The sequence below is a fragment of the Emericellopsis atlantica genome (assembly GCF_019669845.1).
Source record: "Emericellopsis atlantica unplaced genomic scaffold F5Z01scaffold_14, whole genome shotgun sequence".
Taxonomy (NCBI): domain Eukaryota; kingdom Fungi; phylum Ascomycota; class Sordariomycetes; order Hypocreales; family Bionectriaceae; genus Emericellopsis; species Emericellopsis atlantica.
Genome location: NW_025764716.1, coordinates 309,412 through 322,991, shown reverse-complemented (window position 1 = coordinate 322,991; position 13,580 = coordinate 309,412). Strand labels below are relative to the sequence as shown.

Here is a 13,580-nt window from a genome sequence, read left to right as displayed (position 1 = left end):
GCGCGTCCAGTCAGTCTAAACAGAGGGCTCATGGTGGACTCGTATCCCAGATCGAACTAAGGACCGCCAAGATCACTCTGGCAACCATTACGATACTGGCCAGAACAGGCTCTGACAGGCGGGCTCAGCCTCCACCACACCAGCCGACGAACCAGAGCCAACTGTGGCACCCCGATCATCCTGGGTCACCCGCCGCTCGATATTTCTCCCATCATCATCACTGTTATTTCAACTTCCAGTTGGTGTCTCTGCAATCGTTTTGGCGGGCCGCAACCAGGGCCTCATCCCTCGTTCACCTTCTATCGCTTTATGCTTTGCGTCCTTTTGCGTCGCTCGCTCGCTCGTCTGCCATCGCCATCGTTAATTGGGACCCGCTATTCTCGGCCAGCTCCACCATCGAAGTTGCGCGGCCTGCTGTACCAGATCACTGATCGTTGTTGATTCAGAACCGTTCTGAATTGGTCGACCAGACAATTATTATTACATTGTCTCAGCTGCAAATTGTCAACCCTCGTTGCGCTTGATTGCGCGTCGGTCGATCATTCGGCCCTTTGGTGGCCCAACGGCTCTCTCGATCCAAGCCGACGTCCAACTTCACCTGTCGCTTGAGACGGACGAGTCTCGTTGCCGGTGGCTCCGCATCGACCGGGTTCTATACCTGACATCCGCGTATACATCGACCACTGTGGCAATTGAGATCGGTGCGCACAGCGAACATGCAGCCTTGGTCAAACGACCCGTACGAGAGCGAGCCGCTCGACTCCTCCCGCATCCCTCGCGAGCGTTATCCCTCAAACTTCGAACAGGCTCCGCAGGAGTCGCCCACTCCCTACTTTGACGGTTCCTCGCCGCATTACTATAATCAATCACCGACAAGGGACCAGTCGCCGTATAGTTCGCCAGCCAGGCACTACCAAAGTCAACATTCGGGGGACGCACCGCCGCCACCCCGCCACGGCGACAACTCATACTACACGCGCGCCGGCACTGCAGGTTACGGTCAAGACTCGGGTCCTGTGTATGCGCGGAATCACCCGAGCCACTCCCGTCACGACGCCGACGGCTTCAGCCCAGCATCCTCTCCGGCCATGGCAAGTAGCTCCCGAGGGGATCGAGGGCATCTACCGCCTCCTCCTTCTCGAACAGCGCAGGCGGGAGGGTACGCCGGTGGGGGATACATGTATGACAGCTATGGTAAGGTCACAACCTCCTTGGGTGTTTTCTGAAGCTGACATTCAAAGCCCGGGGCAACAACTCGCCGATGCGATCGACGACGAGCAGCCTACATAACTACGGACCCGGCACCGACCCTTACGGCGACGACCCCTATGGATACTCTTCATCAAACCGAAGCGTCGACCGCCGCCTAGGAGAAGTGAACCCGAATGATATCGAAGATGACGGCGACGACGGCTTGCATTACCCACGCTACAGCCAGCGCAATTCAATGCTGAGCTCGGGCACATCTGATCGTGGTGCGCGACCTGCCGTCGGGGCGACGGCGGCGGCGGCCGGAGCCGGTATGGGTGGCTACTTCGCCAAATCAGGGACCGCTGAGCGTCCTGTGGAATATGACCTCGCTGCCACCGACAAGGAGCGCTCCGAGTGGACCAAGCATGAAGGCATGAGTAAGCGCAAGAAGAGCCTCATCATCTTTGCCGTGCTCTTTGTCATTATTGGTGCGATTGTTGGTGGCGTTGTTGGCGGTATGGTTGCCAACACCGACAAAAGCAAAGACGGCGGCAACAATGGGGACTCTGCCAAACAGGATTCCGAGAAAAACGGCGATCTGGACAAGAACAGTCAAGAGATCAAAGATCTCATGGACAACCCCGAGCTGCATCGAGTCTTCCCAGGAATGGACTACACGCCGATCAACACGCAATATCCCGACTGCGTACACAACCCGCCGTCGCAAAACAACGTCACCCGCGACATGGCCGTTCTGAGTCAGCTCACCAACCGAGTACGAACCTACGGTACCGATTGCAACCAAACAGCCATGGTGATTGAGGCGATCAACCGGTTGGACCTCAAGGGCGATATGAAAATCTGGATGGGCGTGTGGCAGGACAAGAACACGACAACCAACAAGCGTCAGCTGGACCAGATGTACAAGGCGCTTGAGGATTACGGCGATGAGCATTTTGAGGGTCTCATTGTTGCCAACGAGATTCTCTTCAGGGAGGAGATGAACGTAACAGAATTGGGTAACCTTTTGGATGACGTACGCAGCGAGCTCGACAAGATGAATCTGGATCTGCCCGTCGCGACTTCGGACTTGGGTGACGACTGGACGTCTGCGCTCGCGGACACCAGCGACTACCTCATGTCCAACATTCACCCTTTCTTTGCCGGCGTGACAGCAGACAAAGCTGCTGCCTGGACCATGAATTTCTTCGAAGACAACAACGGCCCCTTTTTTAAGACGACGGGGGGCAAGACGGACAAGAAGCGAAACGTCATCTCCGAGACCGGATGGCCCACGGGCGGCGGGACGAATTGCGGCGGCGCATCGAGTTGTACAGACGGATCGGTGGCCGGCGTGGACGAACTGAATACCTTTATGAACGACTGGGTATGCCCTGCGCTCAAGAATGGCACCAACTACTTTTGGTTCTCCGCCTTTGACGAGCCGTGGAAGGTCCGATTCAACGAAAAGGGCAAAGAGTGGGAGGACAAGTGGGGTATCATGGATGTCGACCGGAACGTGAAGAAGGGGGTAAAGATCCCTGACTGCAATGGTCAGACGGTATCGTGACGAGAGATCAAGTCGTGTTCTTTAGCTCTGTGGCGTTTCGGGAAATGGGGATCATGTACGTGGCGCTGTTTGACTCGACTGCCCTGGTTAGGGGTGGTGTCTGGCTTCTTGTCTATTGTTGTTGCGTCTCTCTGTACTTTTCAAAGCGGTTGGCGGTGTTGCACACGGGCACAGTGACGGCTGTATTTGGTGGATGGTTTAAGTTTGTGAGGAATACAACGGCACACATACAAACGTACATAGCACCAAGAACTGAGCGACCGGTTCACGTTACACAGCACTGCATGATGAGTGCCTTTGAGACTTGGTGATATATCGATGTTGGAGTTATGGCCATCGCGGTGATGCGTAAGTATTGGTTTCCATCCTTCAAATCGACGCCCAAATATTGTCTGCATTCTATACGAGACATCGACTCCCCAAAAGCAAATCGCCCGTCCGAAAAAGTGAACAATGGCCTCCCCATGACGAAATCAGCAATTCCAGATACTCCATGACTTTGTGCTTCCTTGCCACCCGCAGTCGTGCCCTCGCATACGCCCCGAGAGCTACAAAAAGTCATCCTCTATTGGGTCTCCCTGGCGAAGGATATTGACTTCGCCCCGTAGCGCACCAACTTCGTCCTTCAAACACGCAACCTCACGCCGCAGCGCGTCCACAATGTCACGCACGACAGCGTAGTCCGGGTAGGCCACCGCCACGGCGCTCAGCTCAGGGTCGCCCTCGCCCTCTTCCTCGTCAAATTTCATAAAGCCGTCTTCCGCCGCAGGCGTGGCGGGCGTGACGAACAACGGGACAGTCTCGCGTTTCTCCATGGCTAGACCTTGGCCGGACGGCGGGACTGACACGCCCACGCTAGCCCTTGTGCGTTCTCGGGCTTCTTTCTGCAAGTGTCGCGTGACGATGTCGTTGAGATTGACTTTGCCGTCGATCTTGCCAGCGTCTCGCCTGTGGTGGGATTGCGTTAGAGTGCGTGCTCCCAGATAAGAGGGTGGGAACAGCTTACCGTTTTTCGAGCAGGGTGCGCGCATTCGCCACGAGCATCGTGCGTCGCTGGGCGATGGAGGCGTTGAGATAGCTGGGTCGCTGGGACTCGCGGAGGCAGCAGGCGCGGATGGCCTGGTATTCGTGGCTTTTGGCGAGGAAGGCTTCGCGCTTCGCCGGGGCCATGGCGGCGATCCGGGCGCGGACCTTGCGTGTGGCAGGGTGTTTGGAGTAGTGCGTCGAGCCTCGAGTGCGCTTGTCGGGCATTTTGTCTGTGGGCTTTGGAGGGTAGCGGTGGTTGTGTTGTTGTGCTTCGTAGCTGTTGGTTGCGAGGTTGAAGAGTTCGAGTTGTCGGCTGGTTTCTCTGGTCGTTTGATGAAGAAGAAGAGAGTAAACTCGGGCAAGCTAAGCTGCATATGTTGCCTGTGCTGGATGGAAGAGAGCAAGGTCATCCGATGTAGGCTTTTCAGGCGTTGAGCGAGTAATGCAGTGCGCAATGCATCTAGATGCTATGGCCAAGTTCCAAGCCAATCGATCATCTCCGCGAGATTCTGAGATGTCGATACCCGGTGCTGAAAAGACTCAATAATACCAGGCGTTTGCATAATATACCCGCAATGCACAGAGCCAATGGTCCAAGGTGTGGGTAATGCTGGCGCAATGTTTACAAGGCAAAGATATTCATGACGCTTCTTTGCAATATACGGCAGTGTTCGTGAACGAGTTGGTGGTATCATCTTTCGGAAAGGTGTGTTTTGAGTGCGTCTGGCTCATCTGTTTGATGGTCGGCACGTCCAAGATGTCGTCCTTCTTGTCGATGGACAAACTGCATAGGGGAGTCAGACTCATAGACGGGACGCAACATGGGTCCATACTTACGTGTCCCAAACATCCAATTCCGTCCCGACAAACATGATTGGGGTCGCCTTCTCCATTGCTTGAATGTATATCGGTCGATATAGATGTATCCCAAATAAAAGAGTGTCTTGTCCCACCATGTCGAACCCCTCAGGTGAGTCCACAACACGATGGCCCAAGGACTTGATAAACTCCTTGTCTGAGGTGGTGAATACTGGCTCTTGAAATGCACAGTCGATGCTGGTATGTGACTGGTGCTCTGCCAGGTTGTCAGTATGCGCTCTGTTTGTTTCATGGATGCCCTCCCACCTAGCACCTGCACCATCAGAAGAAACGCCGCCAACTGTATGAAGGCCTTCTTCTTCATCTCCCATCCCCCGTCGACTGGATCAAATGTCCCGATGCCTAGGCATACCGCCTTCTTCACCCCCTTTTTGGGCGCATGCTCCTTCACGAGGTCCCTCAGCTTCGTGTATGAGGCTTCTGACTCATACTGTGTTCTTATGCGATCGTACTGTGCTGTAATCTCTGCTATGGAGCGCACTCTTTTCACGTCTGCTTGCGAAGCTGAGGCTGATGCCTGGGCGAGGATTTGGCGGGATTTTGGTCTGAGCTTTGGTGCGCGTTGGCGTGACTTTGGTTTCACAACTGTCCAGCCATCATCGAGAGGGGTTGCGGTGGCGGTAATTGACTGAGACATGGCTGCTCAACAGAGCAGGCCTTGTGAGATGAACGGATCTGTTGTTCTTGAGTGCTAAAGGAATGTTCTTGGATATGAGATTCGTCGTGGCGATTGAAGCTTTCATCGAGTCGAACAGACTTTTGGTCGCATGTGGTGGGATAACCAGTATATGCATCTAGCGGTATTGGCTTTTCGCGTGGAGGTGCTTGGGTGAGCCGGCTACCCTATACCTTGACTGCCTAGTTCTCACGAACATGGCGGCTGGCTAGAAAACTATATTACAATGTCTTTCGCTCTCTGTGAACATGATGTAGCTGTTAAGTGTTGGTGACTGTGCTTGTGAAGCATATCATGCACGCATGGCAGCATCTGTACAGCGGCACAGGCTTGCATTACAGCCTGATGTGAACCACGATCCGCCCCGCCCACCGAGTCACTGTCACTAGAAAGTGCCCGCGCCGCCAGCCGACAAATGCCACATCTCACGCCTTCGATTGGCGCTCGCGGGACCCCGCACCACCATCCTCAAAATGGCCACCCGACCAGGGCCCGGGCGCTTAACGACATGATCAACCTCCAACCACACGTCGCGACGAGTCGCCTGCACTCCCGCCCATCACAGCATTCTGGCCAACCCGGAGCGAAGCATGCAGGTAGGATGCACAGGAGACATTGCCGCCGGACTTGCATGGGATGTGGGTTGAGGATCTGGCCGCGTTGAATAAGACCCTTTTGGCTGCTGTCCTTGCGCCTGGTCTTTCCTCTCCTCGCATGCTCAGCCCAGACTATACCGTACTGTAATATTGCCTACCAACGCTGCGCCAGAGCTTGGTATTGAAGCTGTCGAACATCGAGAACATAAGCAACTCAACTCCACGAGACTCTCAGTCTGCCCACCTGCTCGCCGCGACCAACACGCAAGAGGACGCCTTGAGCGTAGTCCAGCCGCGACTCAGTCAACGACAGACCACACCACTTGCTCAACATTGCCTACGCAACGCCACAAGATGCTCTTCTCAGGGTTTGTCGCCGTCCTGATGGCGACGGTCGTCTCCGCCCACAGCATCATTAGCTACCCCGGATGGCGAGGCAACAACCTGATCACCAACGAGACCTTCCCCTACGGCATGCAATGGGTCTATCCTTGTAAGATTCCACAACCCATACTCGCTCTCACAAACTCGTGCTCACATTCTCTCAGGCGGTGGTATTGGCACCACGACCAACAGGACATACTGGCCGACGACAGGTGGCGCCGTTGCTTTCCAACCAGGCTGGTTCCGCGGCCACGAGACAGCATTCGTCCACATCAACCTTGGCTTCGGCACCGACGGTCCTGACAATGGCCCCGTCGACATGTCCAACCCTATGCTCCCGGCGATTCAGCTCCTCGGCCCAACCAACGGTCCCTACCCGGGCACCGTCTGCTTCCCGCAGGTGCCCCTGCCCAAGAACGCAAACGTCAAGGCCGGCGACAAGGCGACGATCCAGGTCGTGGAGCTCGCCGTGCACGGCGCGGCTCTGTACTCGGTAAGCAGCGAAACGGCAGACGAGAAAGGATTTAATCTGGGGCTAACCAGTGGGATCATAGTGCGTCGACATTGAGTTCGCTGAACCCGGAGACGAGAAGATTGAGCAGGTGACCGAGGACAACTGCTTCAACTCGACAGAGCTGGGCTTTGCTGAGTTGTACACCATTGCGACGGTGAACCCCAGGACTGGCAAGCGGTTTGACGAGGACAACGCTGCTGCCGGTCGATCAGCAGCACTGGGGTCACTTCCTTTGCTTATGCTTTTGGGCTGGGCATTGCTTTGAGCCTATATAATGGGTTTTGGAATTCGGGTCTTTGGCGTTGAGGAACTGTTTCGGGGAGTTCAGGATATATGGACTATCTATATTACCAATGGGTATTTACGTGAGAGCACGCTCTTCAACATAAAACAAATCACATTACTTGACAAGTGCAGCTTGGGATCGTGATCGGATGTGTTACCATGTGTAGTAACGTTTTCTCTACCCCTTCCCGTTTATGCCCGTATGACCTTGGCAACATCTGCCGCGACCTGCTTGACCCTGTCTTCGCTACCCCTGTCCGAAGCACCTTGCACCCATTTCTTGACATCTGACCCTGTAGCCAACTCCGGCGACGTCATGAGCAGCGTGCCCAGGCCAACCAGTGTCCGATAGAGAACCTCGGAGTCTGTCTGATCAGCAATGACGGCGCCAAAGATGACAAACAGCCGGCGTCGCTGCTGAGGCGTCAATAGATTCTCACGCGCCACGAGAACTGCAAAGTTGAGGGCCACTGTCGACAGAGCGATGAGAACATTGCGGTTGTGCTTGCCGATAGCCTCGGCCCCTTGAACTCCCGTCACCCGCTCCAAGAAGGCCAGTGCGGCATCAGTATGGCTGCTAGCTGCACTGCGTCCGTCCGCTGTAGCGAAGATGTTGGCAATCGTGCGAGCCGCCATCATCACGGCATTCTCATTGGGCGTTTCCTCGGCCGGCAGCGAGGCCGCAATGGCCAGATGGATCAAGGAGGGATACTCTGCGGTGGAGTACTGCGCAACGATGCGATATTTGGCCATGCAGCGCAGGGCGTCGAGGCCGGCCAGTCGGTCCGTGTAGGGCCACTCAGTCACGACGCGAACAATGAGATCGGTCGACTGTGGAGGCGGGGGCTTTGATGCTGCCAGTGCTTCCTGCAAAGCTTGTAGAGTCTGCTGCTCAGTCGGATTGAGTGCTGCGTCTTTCCGGCCACACGACACCATGTTCTTGTTGACAGAAGCGATTTTGTTAAAGATCGCTTCGTACTTGGCGGCAGTGATGCTCAAGAACTCGGCTTGCGGAATAAGCTTGGCTTTTTGACTTGGAGCATCCTGCCCGGGTCGGTAACGCGACTCTGTTCCATAAGGGTCTGAGCCCCCGCTCGGTTCTGACGATCCCAGCGAGGCGCCCTGAGTGTTTTGCGTGATGAAGTTCGCTACATTGTCCAAATATGAGAGTGGTAGCTCGTTTTCGCCCAGGAACTTCGTTGCTCGATCGTATGGGTTCTCAGAGAGGTTGTAAGGTAGTTTCAAAGGTGGTTTCCCATCCTCAATGTCGACATCAAAGACGTAGTCGTACGATTCGCCTTTGTACTCCACCTTCTTGCCAGTGCTTCCCACCGCATCGACCACAGTGCCGACATTGACCCATTGCTGTTGGCTGACGGACCACGTGTGCGCTGTGACGTTGCCGTTGTCCTCTTTGATCATCTGCACCTGACCATCCTTGGTTCCGGACTTGGTGGTGAGAAATTCGGGACCCGGAAGCTTCTCCTTGTTAACGCCGCCCACCTGTTGCTGGGGAATGGCGGATCCCTTGACGGAGTCTTCAAACTCCCGCAAAGTCTGCTCATCGGCTACATTGTCGGCGCGCCTCGTGAAAATACGGGCGACACCATCGCTTGCGCCGGTCACAATGTCGCCCGTCTCTGCGTTGACGGCCACTGTCCACACCGATATGGCCGGGTGCGTAATCGTCTGAACGCAGTCTGAACCTCTCCAGATCCTCACGGTGCGGTCCTCACCCGAACTGGCAATTTCGCCCGAGGGCAAGGCCGCGAGCGAGTAGATGAAGCTTTCGTGCCCTGCCAGTTCAGCGACCTGCTGCCCATTGAGCTTCCACAAGCGTATGATACCGTCATTGCTGGCACTAGCAATGTCTGCACCACTGGGGTGGTTCTTGGGGACACGGCAGAGAGCGCGAACCACATCTGGAGTCTGTATCGTAAATTTGGGCATCGCTTCTCCCGCCGAGACTCTGCTCAGATCAAATATCCGAATGCTCTTATCTGCGCACCCTGTGGCCACCGTCTTTGCGTCCAAGGCAATGACACTCCAAACGGATACCCCTTCGTGATCACCGAGCGTAACCTCGGTCTCCCATTTGGATGGGTTCCAGACTCGACCCTGGCCATCCCAGCCGCCAGACACGATGTATTTTCCGTCCGGGGACACGTCCAGGGCACACACGTTATTTGCGTGTCCAATCAAGAGGCGCTCGGCATTGTCGCTGCTCTGCTTGGTGGGCGCCTTGACTTCGATGATTGTATCTTTACCACCTGAGACCACCAGTCCGTCGGGGTATTCTTGGTTCGGAGGGAAGAATGTGAGAGAATTGACATATTCGCTGCCACGGCTGACGAGTGTTCCGTCAAACGAGTTCTTGTTGTCGGCGCTTCGCCTCCAGGCGCGGACACTACAGTCGCGAGATGCTGAGAGGACAAGGTTGTCGGTGGGAAAGCAGACGGCGCGCACCTATAGACTTGTTAGACAGACTGAGGCGGACTGGAGCTGACGCAGAGACATACATCAGCCTCGTGGCCCACGAGCTGAGCCGATAGCTTAAAGTCACCTTCAGCCATATCTACTAGTGAACCGCGATCTCGCTCTCGTAGTGGGGTCGGATCTTCGAGGTCTCGATATCTTCGGAGGCTGTTCACAACACAAGGTGAGGATGGCAGCGAGAAAATTGGGAATCTATCAATAACCAAAATGGACAAAAGAACCGCGAGTTGTTGGAGGGTGGACTGACAAATGCATGGAACACGTTGGAGGTATCCGAGTGCAGGCAGGCGACATGGTGGAGAGATGACGATGGAAGCCCGTTGAAGCTTCAAGTGTGGCTGGCGCAAGGTCGCGCCACAGTTCCCCTCAGGCGTGGCTCAGGTTCGCTCCTGCCCCACCAACGCTGCCTACAGCACTTATGGCAAGCGAGTCCAGTCCACCTGCATCCACTTGAAACATCCTCGACCTGACCCTACTCGAGGAAGGCTTGAGATAGGGGTCCTGCGACCTTTTTGCGAACCTCCTCGAAATTCCCTTCCTGCGTTTCTCTCTGACGACTTTGACGACTGTGACGACCGTTACGAATCTCTTTTGTCTGCGCCACACTGCCTTGCCGAAGGATCCCCACGATCACTGTCGCATTCTGAGGTGCTGAGGCTGGTCGCGTCGCGCATTGCAGCCCTCTCCTGCGAAAAGCAAACACTGTCACTTCAACACTACAGAGCCTGCGAGTACACGACACAATGGCCGCCGAAACGCCACGACAATATGTCCCCTTGACGTGTCACGGCCACTCTAGGCCTGTACCACACATCAGCTTCTCCTATCTTGAGAAGGAAGAAACCTACTACTTGATCTCGGCGTGCAAAGATGGCAACCCGATGTTGCGAGACGGCGTCACGGGCGACTGGATTGGAACATTCATTGGCCATAAAGGCGCTGTCTGGCAGGCCCGTCTAAGTCCTGACGCGACAAACGCTGCGACAGCTTCGGCGGACTTTACGGCGTGAGTCGTTCATGCACCTGGCGCAGGTGGTACCATACTGACAGTAATCCAGAAAGATTTGGGACACCCACACTGGCGAGCTCCTTCACACCATCCAGCATGACCACATTGTACGCGCTGTGGCCTACCCCCCGGATAACTCCGACCTCGTTGCGACTGGTGGCATGGAGAAGAAGCTTCGCATATTCGACTTGACCGAGCTGGCCAACAACCCAGCAGGCGAATCCGGGACGATTCCTGCGTCGACTGGGTTCGAGATTGCCGAGGGAGTGCATAAAGCAAGCATCAAGTTCATCTGCTGGACACATGATCCTAACGTGATTGTTACTGCCTCGGATAAGACTCTGCGCTGGCTTGATCTTCCTACCCGCACTTGTATTCATCAAGAAGTCCTCGACGGCGAAATCAAGTCCTGCGAGTTTGTGTCAGTCTCTCCCGACAGTGCATCCCCAAGCGACATTGGCGGGGGCAAGCCTGTGCTAGCCGTCGCGGCCGGCAAAACCGTCTACTTCTGGGGCGGTCACGATGCCAGGGAAGAATTGAAGCGGATCACACTGCCTTACTCGATTGCGAGTGTGGCCCTGGATGTCAAGGGACGCAAATTCGTCGTCGGCGAGGAACCTGGAACATGGGCCAAGGTGATTCGCTACGATGACGAAGTTGAGATTGACACCCACAAAGGCCACCACGGTCCGATCTGGTCCATTGCGTTTTCCCCCGATAGCAAATTGTACGCGACCGGCTCCGAAGATGGTACAATCAAGCTGTGGAAGAACTGCGATGGTTACTATGGCCTCTGGAGAGGAGGAGCTGCTCCTGGAACTGCCGAGAAGCCTGCGGAATAGCGAGACGTGGAGCAAGGTTCCAGCACGGTTCAGTCGAGTCAGTGCTTCACGCCGCCCAGTTGGCAAGGCTCAGACGACGATGCTCCCACAGAAGAGACGCCTCTAAAGGTGGTGACCAATCGGATGGAGAGTCTTCAGCTTGGAAAGGCTCGTCTCGTGAAGGCCTCGCCCATTTGCTGAAGGGAGGCTGACATAGCACTGCTGGCCGAGAGGGGAGGGACGGCCACCTATGAAACGAGATTTCCAACAGTTATCCATTGCTCATGCACACAACCTAGCAATCACGCAAACATCGCATGCATTCGAAGCAATACTGGGGATGCCACAGAATGGCAGAAGCAGTCATGTTAGATGCAGAAAGGCTCAATGACAATGTTATCACCACTGATTTTTCGATTGCAGATTTGAGGCACGCATAGCCTTATTGTCAAGTTGGTGGTACATAGCCCTCTCAAGTAAAGATTTGGCCGGTGAACCCAGGAACTATCTCCTGTCCTGCATTGTCCTTGTAGGAGATACCCTTGCGCTGCTGCCAAATTTACTTGAGCTTTGTGAATTCGCCCATGGTAGGCACCCTGTGACCCCCAGCTTCAAAATCATTCTGCGTGAAGCCTTCTCGCTTTAGCACCGGCGAGTTGACAGTGCTCAGCTGCAGGTCATTCTGTGGGCGTGAGAAGTAGAGAAGACCCAGGCGGTCGACATGGCGCTGGTCTTGGGGTGGGAGCGACACCTGCGTGGTCAGCGGGTCGCTTTCTTCCAAGATACAACGAACTTACTCTGTGGATCGTGGACTTAATGTAGCCTCCGGTCAAGAAGCTCAAGGCATCGCAGGTGTTGACGGTCAGGCTGCCATCAAGGGGCTTGGCCCACTTCCATTGTCCGGTCTCATGGTCTTTGATCTGCAAAGCCGCAACAGGTTGTCTGAACAGGAGAGTGATGGTTCGCAAGTCAGTGTGGCCTTGTGACCAGAGCCCGTCGTCGAGTTTGGCGATCTCCTCCTCGTTGAACTTGGAATACTTCATGTGGCGCAGGTGGGACTCGTCGTGCGTATCCCAACGGTGCAGGTTGACGAAGAAGTCCTCGGGAAGCTCAAGTGCCAAGGCAATCAAGTGATTGAGGGGATCGAGAACCTTGTCATGGAGGGATTTGGCAAAGTCCTCGATCTCAGCCTTGTTGCTGTCCAGAAGTTCCGGGAGAGGTTGGGTGATGTGACCGTCGTTTGCTGCAGAGATGCCCATGAGCTGAAGAACCTTGGTATCATGGGAACTAACATACTCGCCATGTTCCAGACCTCACTCTTGTCCTGTACACCGCCACTCAGCAGCCGGCGCCCGGCGGGGCGGTAGCCATTGTAGTCGCCGTTTTCTAGGTCCGGCTCATACTTGAGCTTCTCCTCTAAACTTTTGGCCGAGCGAGAATTGGCGGTCGACATCTTCTTGAGGGATGCCGAAGTTTGTCACATAAAAGAATCCCTTGGTGCGGATTGCGTCGAGTAGGGTGGAGGCAAGCTCTTTGTTGCCCTCAGGGGTGCCGTATTTCGACAGGTCAATGGTCGGAACTACAACGGTCAGAACATGGGCTGTGAACTGATTGATCGATAACTTACGTTCAGTCAAGTCTAGGTTTTCCTTGGTCTCTGGGACGTGATCGTACTGGTAGAGTTGGGGTGTGGCGGAGGGCATGATGGCGGCCAAGGACTGGATGCTGAGCTGGACTCGACGGCGTCTAAGACAAAAAAGCCCTGGTGATAATACTTGTGGGATCCAAGGGCATACATAGTTGGTATTTTTCTGCTTCTTCTTGTTCGCACCTCTCGGTCTCTCGTCGATCGTCCTACATCTGGCATTGACTGGTTGCAGACACGGACTCCCCGAGCACACCATATCTGCCAAGGCATCTCACATGAATTCCCCGCCTTGATCAATAGTTGGATTTGTGTTCAAATAAATCAGCGGTATGGATAGCTTAAGGATGTGACCCCTTGAGCTATTTCCCGACTGCCTAATTGGACCACCTCGTCTACTCAAATGTCGCCATATAGAAAGCGATCACGCAACCATGCAATCCTACTCCAAATAGCTGATTATCCACGACAACATCCTGTGGGGCCAG

The 13,580-nt window shown here is 55.0% G+C and overlaps 7 protein-coding genes across 7 annotated transcripts; 3 read left to right on the top strand and 4 right to left on the bottom strand.

Moving 5' to 3' along the window:
• The first annotated feature begins 322 nt into the window (after window positions 1-322).
• On the top strand, window positions 323-3,047 carry F5Z01DRAFT_116751 (glycoside hydrolase superfamily). The gene is made up of 2 exons (XM_046257449.1): window positions 323-1,194; window positions 1,242-3,047. Exons 1-2 carry the CDS (start codon window positions 717-719, stop codon window positions 2,759-2,761), a joined length of 1,998 nt encoding a protein of 665 aa, XP_046118018.1. The 5' UTR covers window positions 323-716; the 3' UTR covers window positions 2,762-3,047.
• Window positions 3,048-3,309: 262 nt separating this feature from the next.
• On the bottom strand, window positions 3,310-4,012 carry F5Z01DRAFT_674407 (uncharacterized protein; the record flags this gene model as incomplete). The annotated part of the gene is made up of 2 exons (XM_046265037.1): window positions 3,310-3,709; window positions 3,768-4,012. 2 exons carry the CDS (start codon window positions 4,010-4,012, stop codon window positions 3,310-3,312), a joined length of 645 nt encoding a protein of 214 aa, XP_046118017.1.
• A 207-nt stretch (window positions 4,013-4,219) lies between these two features.
• On the bottom strand, window positions 4,220-5,612 carry F5Z01DRAFT_116813 (uncharacterized protein). Its single transcript, XM_046257451.1, has 3 exons — window positions 4,913-5,612; window positions 4,625-4,862; window positions 4,220-4,571 (listed from the first exon to the last, which is right to left on the bottom strand). Exons 1-3 carry the CDS (start codon window positions 5,301-5,303, stop codon window positions 4,427-4,429), a joined length of 774 nt encoding a protein of 257 aa, XP_046118016.1. The 5' UTR covers window positions 5,304-5,612; the 3' UTR covers window positions 4,220-4,426.
• Window positions 5,613-6,115: 503 nt separating this feature from the next.
• F5Z01DRAFT_116755 (uncharacterized protein) lies at window positions 6,116-7,207 on the top strand. The gene is made up of 4 exons (XM_046257450.1): window positions 6,116-6,172; window positions 6,242-6,431; window positions 6,487-6,815; window positions 6,877-7,207. The coding sequence occupies exons 2-4, from the start codon at window positions 6,293-6,295 to the stop codon at window positions 7,099-7,101; spliced, it is 693 nt and encodes a 230-aa protein (XP_046118015.1). The 5' UTR covers window positions 6,116-6,172; window positions 6,242-6,292; the 3' UTR covers window positions 7,102-7,207.
• Window positions 7,208-7,246: 39 nt separating this feature from the next.
• On the bottom strand, window positions 7,247-9,978 carry F5Z01DRAFT_655939 (WD40-repeat-containing domain protein). The gene is made up of 2 exons (XM_046263545.1): window positions 9,641-9,978; window positions 7,247-9,587 (listed from the first exon to the last, which is right to left on the bottom strand). The coding sequence occupies exons 1-2, from the start codon at window positions 9,692-9,694 to the stop codon at window positions 7,314-7,316; spliced, it is 2,328 nt and encodes a 775-aa protein (XP_046118014.1). The 5' UTR covers window positions 9,695-9,978; the 3' UTR covers window positions 7,247-7,313.
• A 382-nt stretch (window positions 9,979-10,360) lies between these two features.
• Window positions 10,361-11,468, top strand: F5Z01DRAFT_622826 (WD domain-containing protein; the record flags this gene model as incomplete). The annotated part of the gene is made up of 2 exons (XM_046261287.1): window positions 10,361-10,623; window positions 10,676-11,468. 2 exons carry the CDS (start codon window positions 10,361-10,363, stop codon window positions 11,466-11,468), a joined length of 1,056 nt encoding a protein of 351 aa, XP_046118013.1.
• A 538-nt stretch (window positions 11,469-12,006) lies between these two features.
• F5Z01DRAFT_681611 (2OG-Fe(II) oxygenase) lies at window positions 12,007-13,150 on the bottom strand (the record flags this gene model as incomplete). Its single annotated transcript, XM_046265707.1, has 5 exons — window positions 12,007-12,198; window positions 12,245-12,690; window positions 12,744-12,861; window positions 12,899-13,026; window positions 13,075-13,150. 5 exons carry the CDS (start codon window positions 13,148-13,150, stop codon window positions 12,007-12,009), a joined length of 960 nt encoding a protein of 319 aa, XP_046118012.1.
• Window positions 13,151-13,580: the final 430 nt, after the last annotated feature.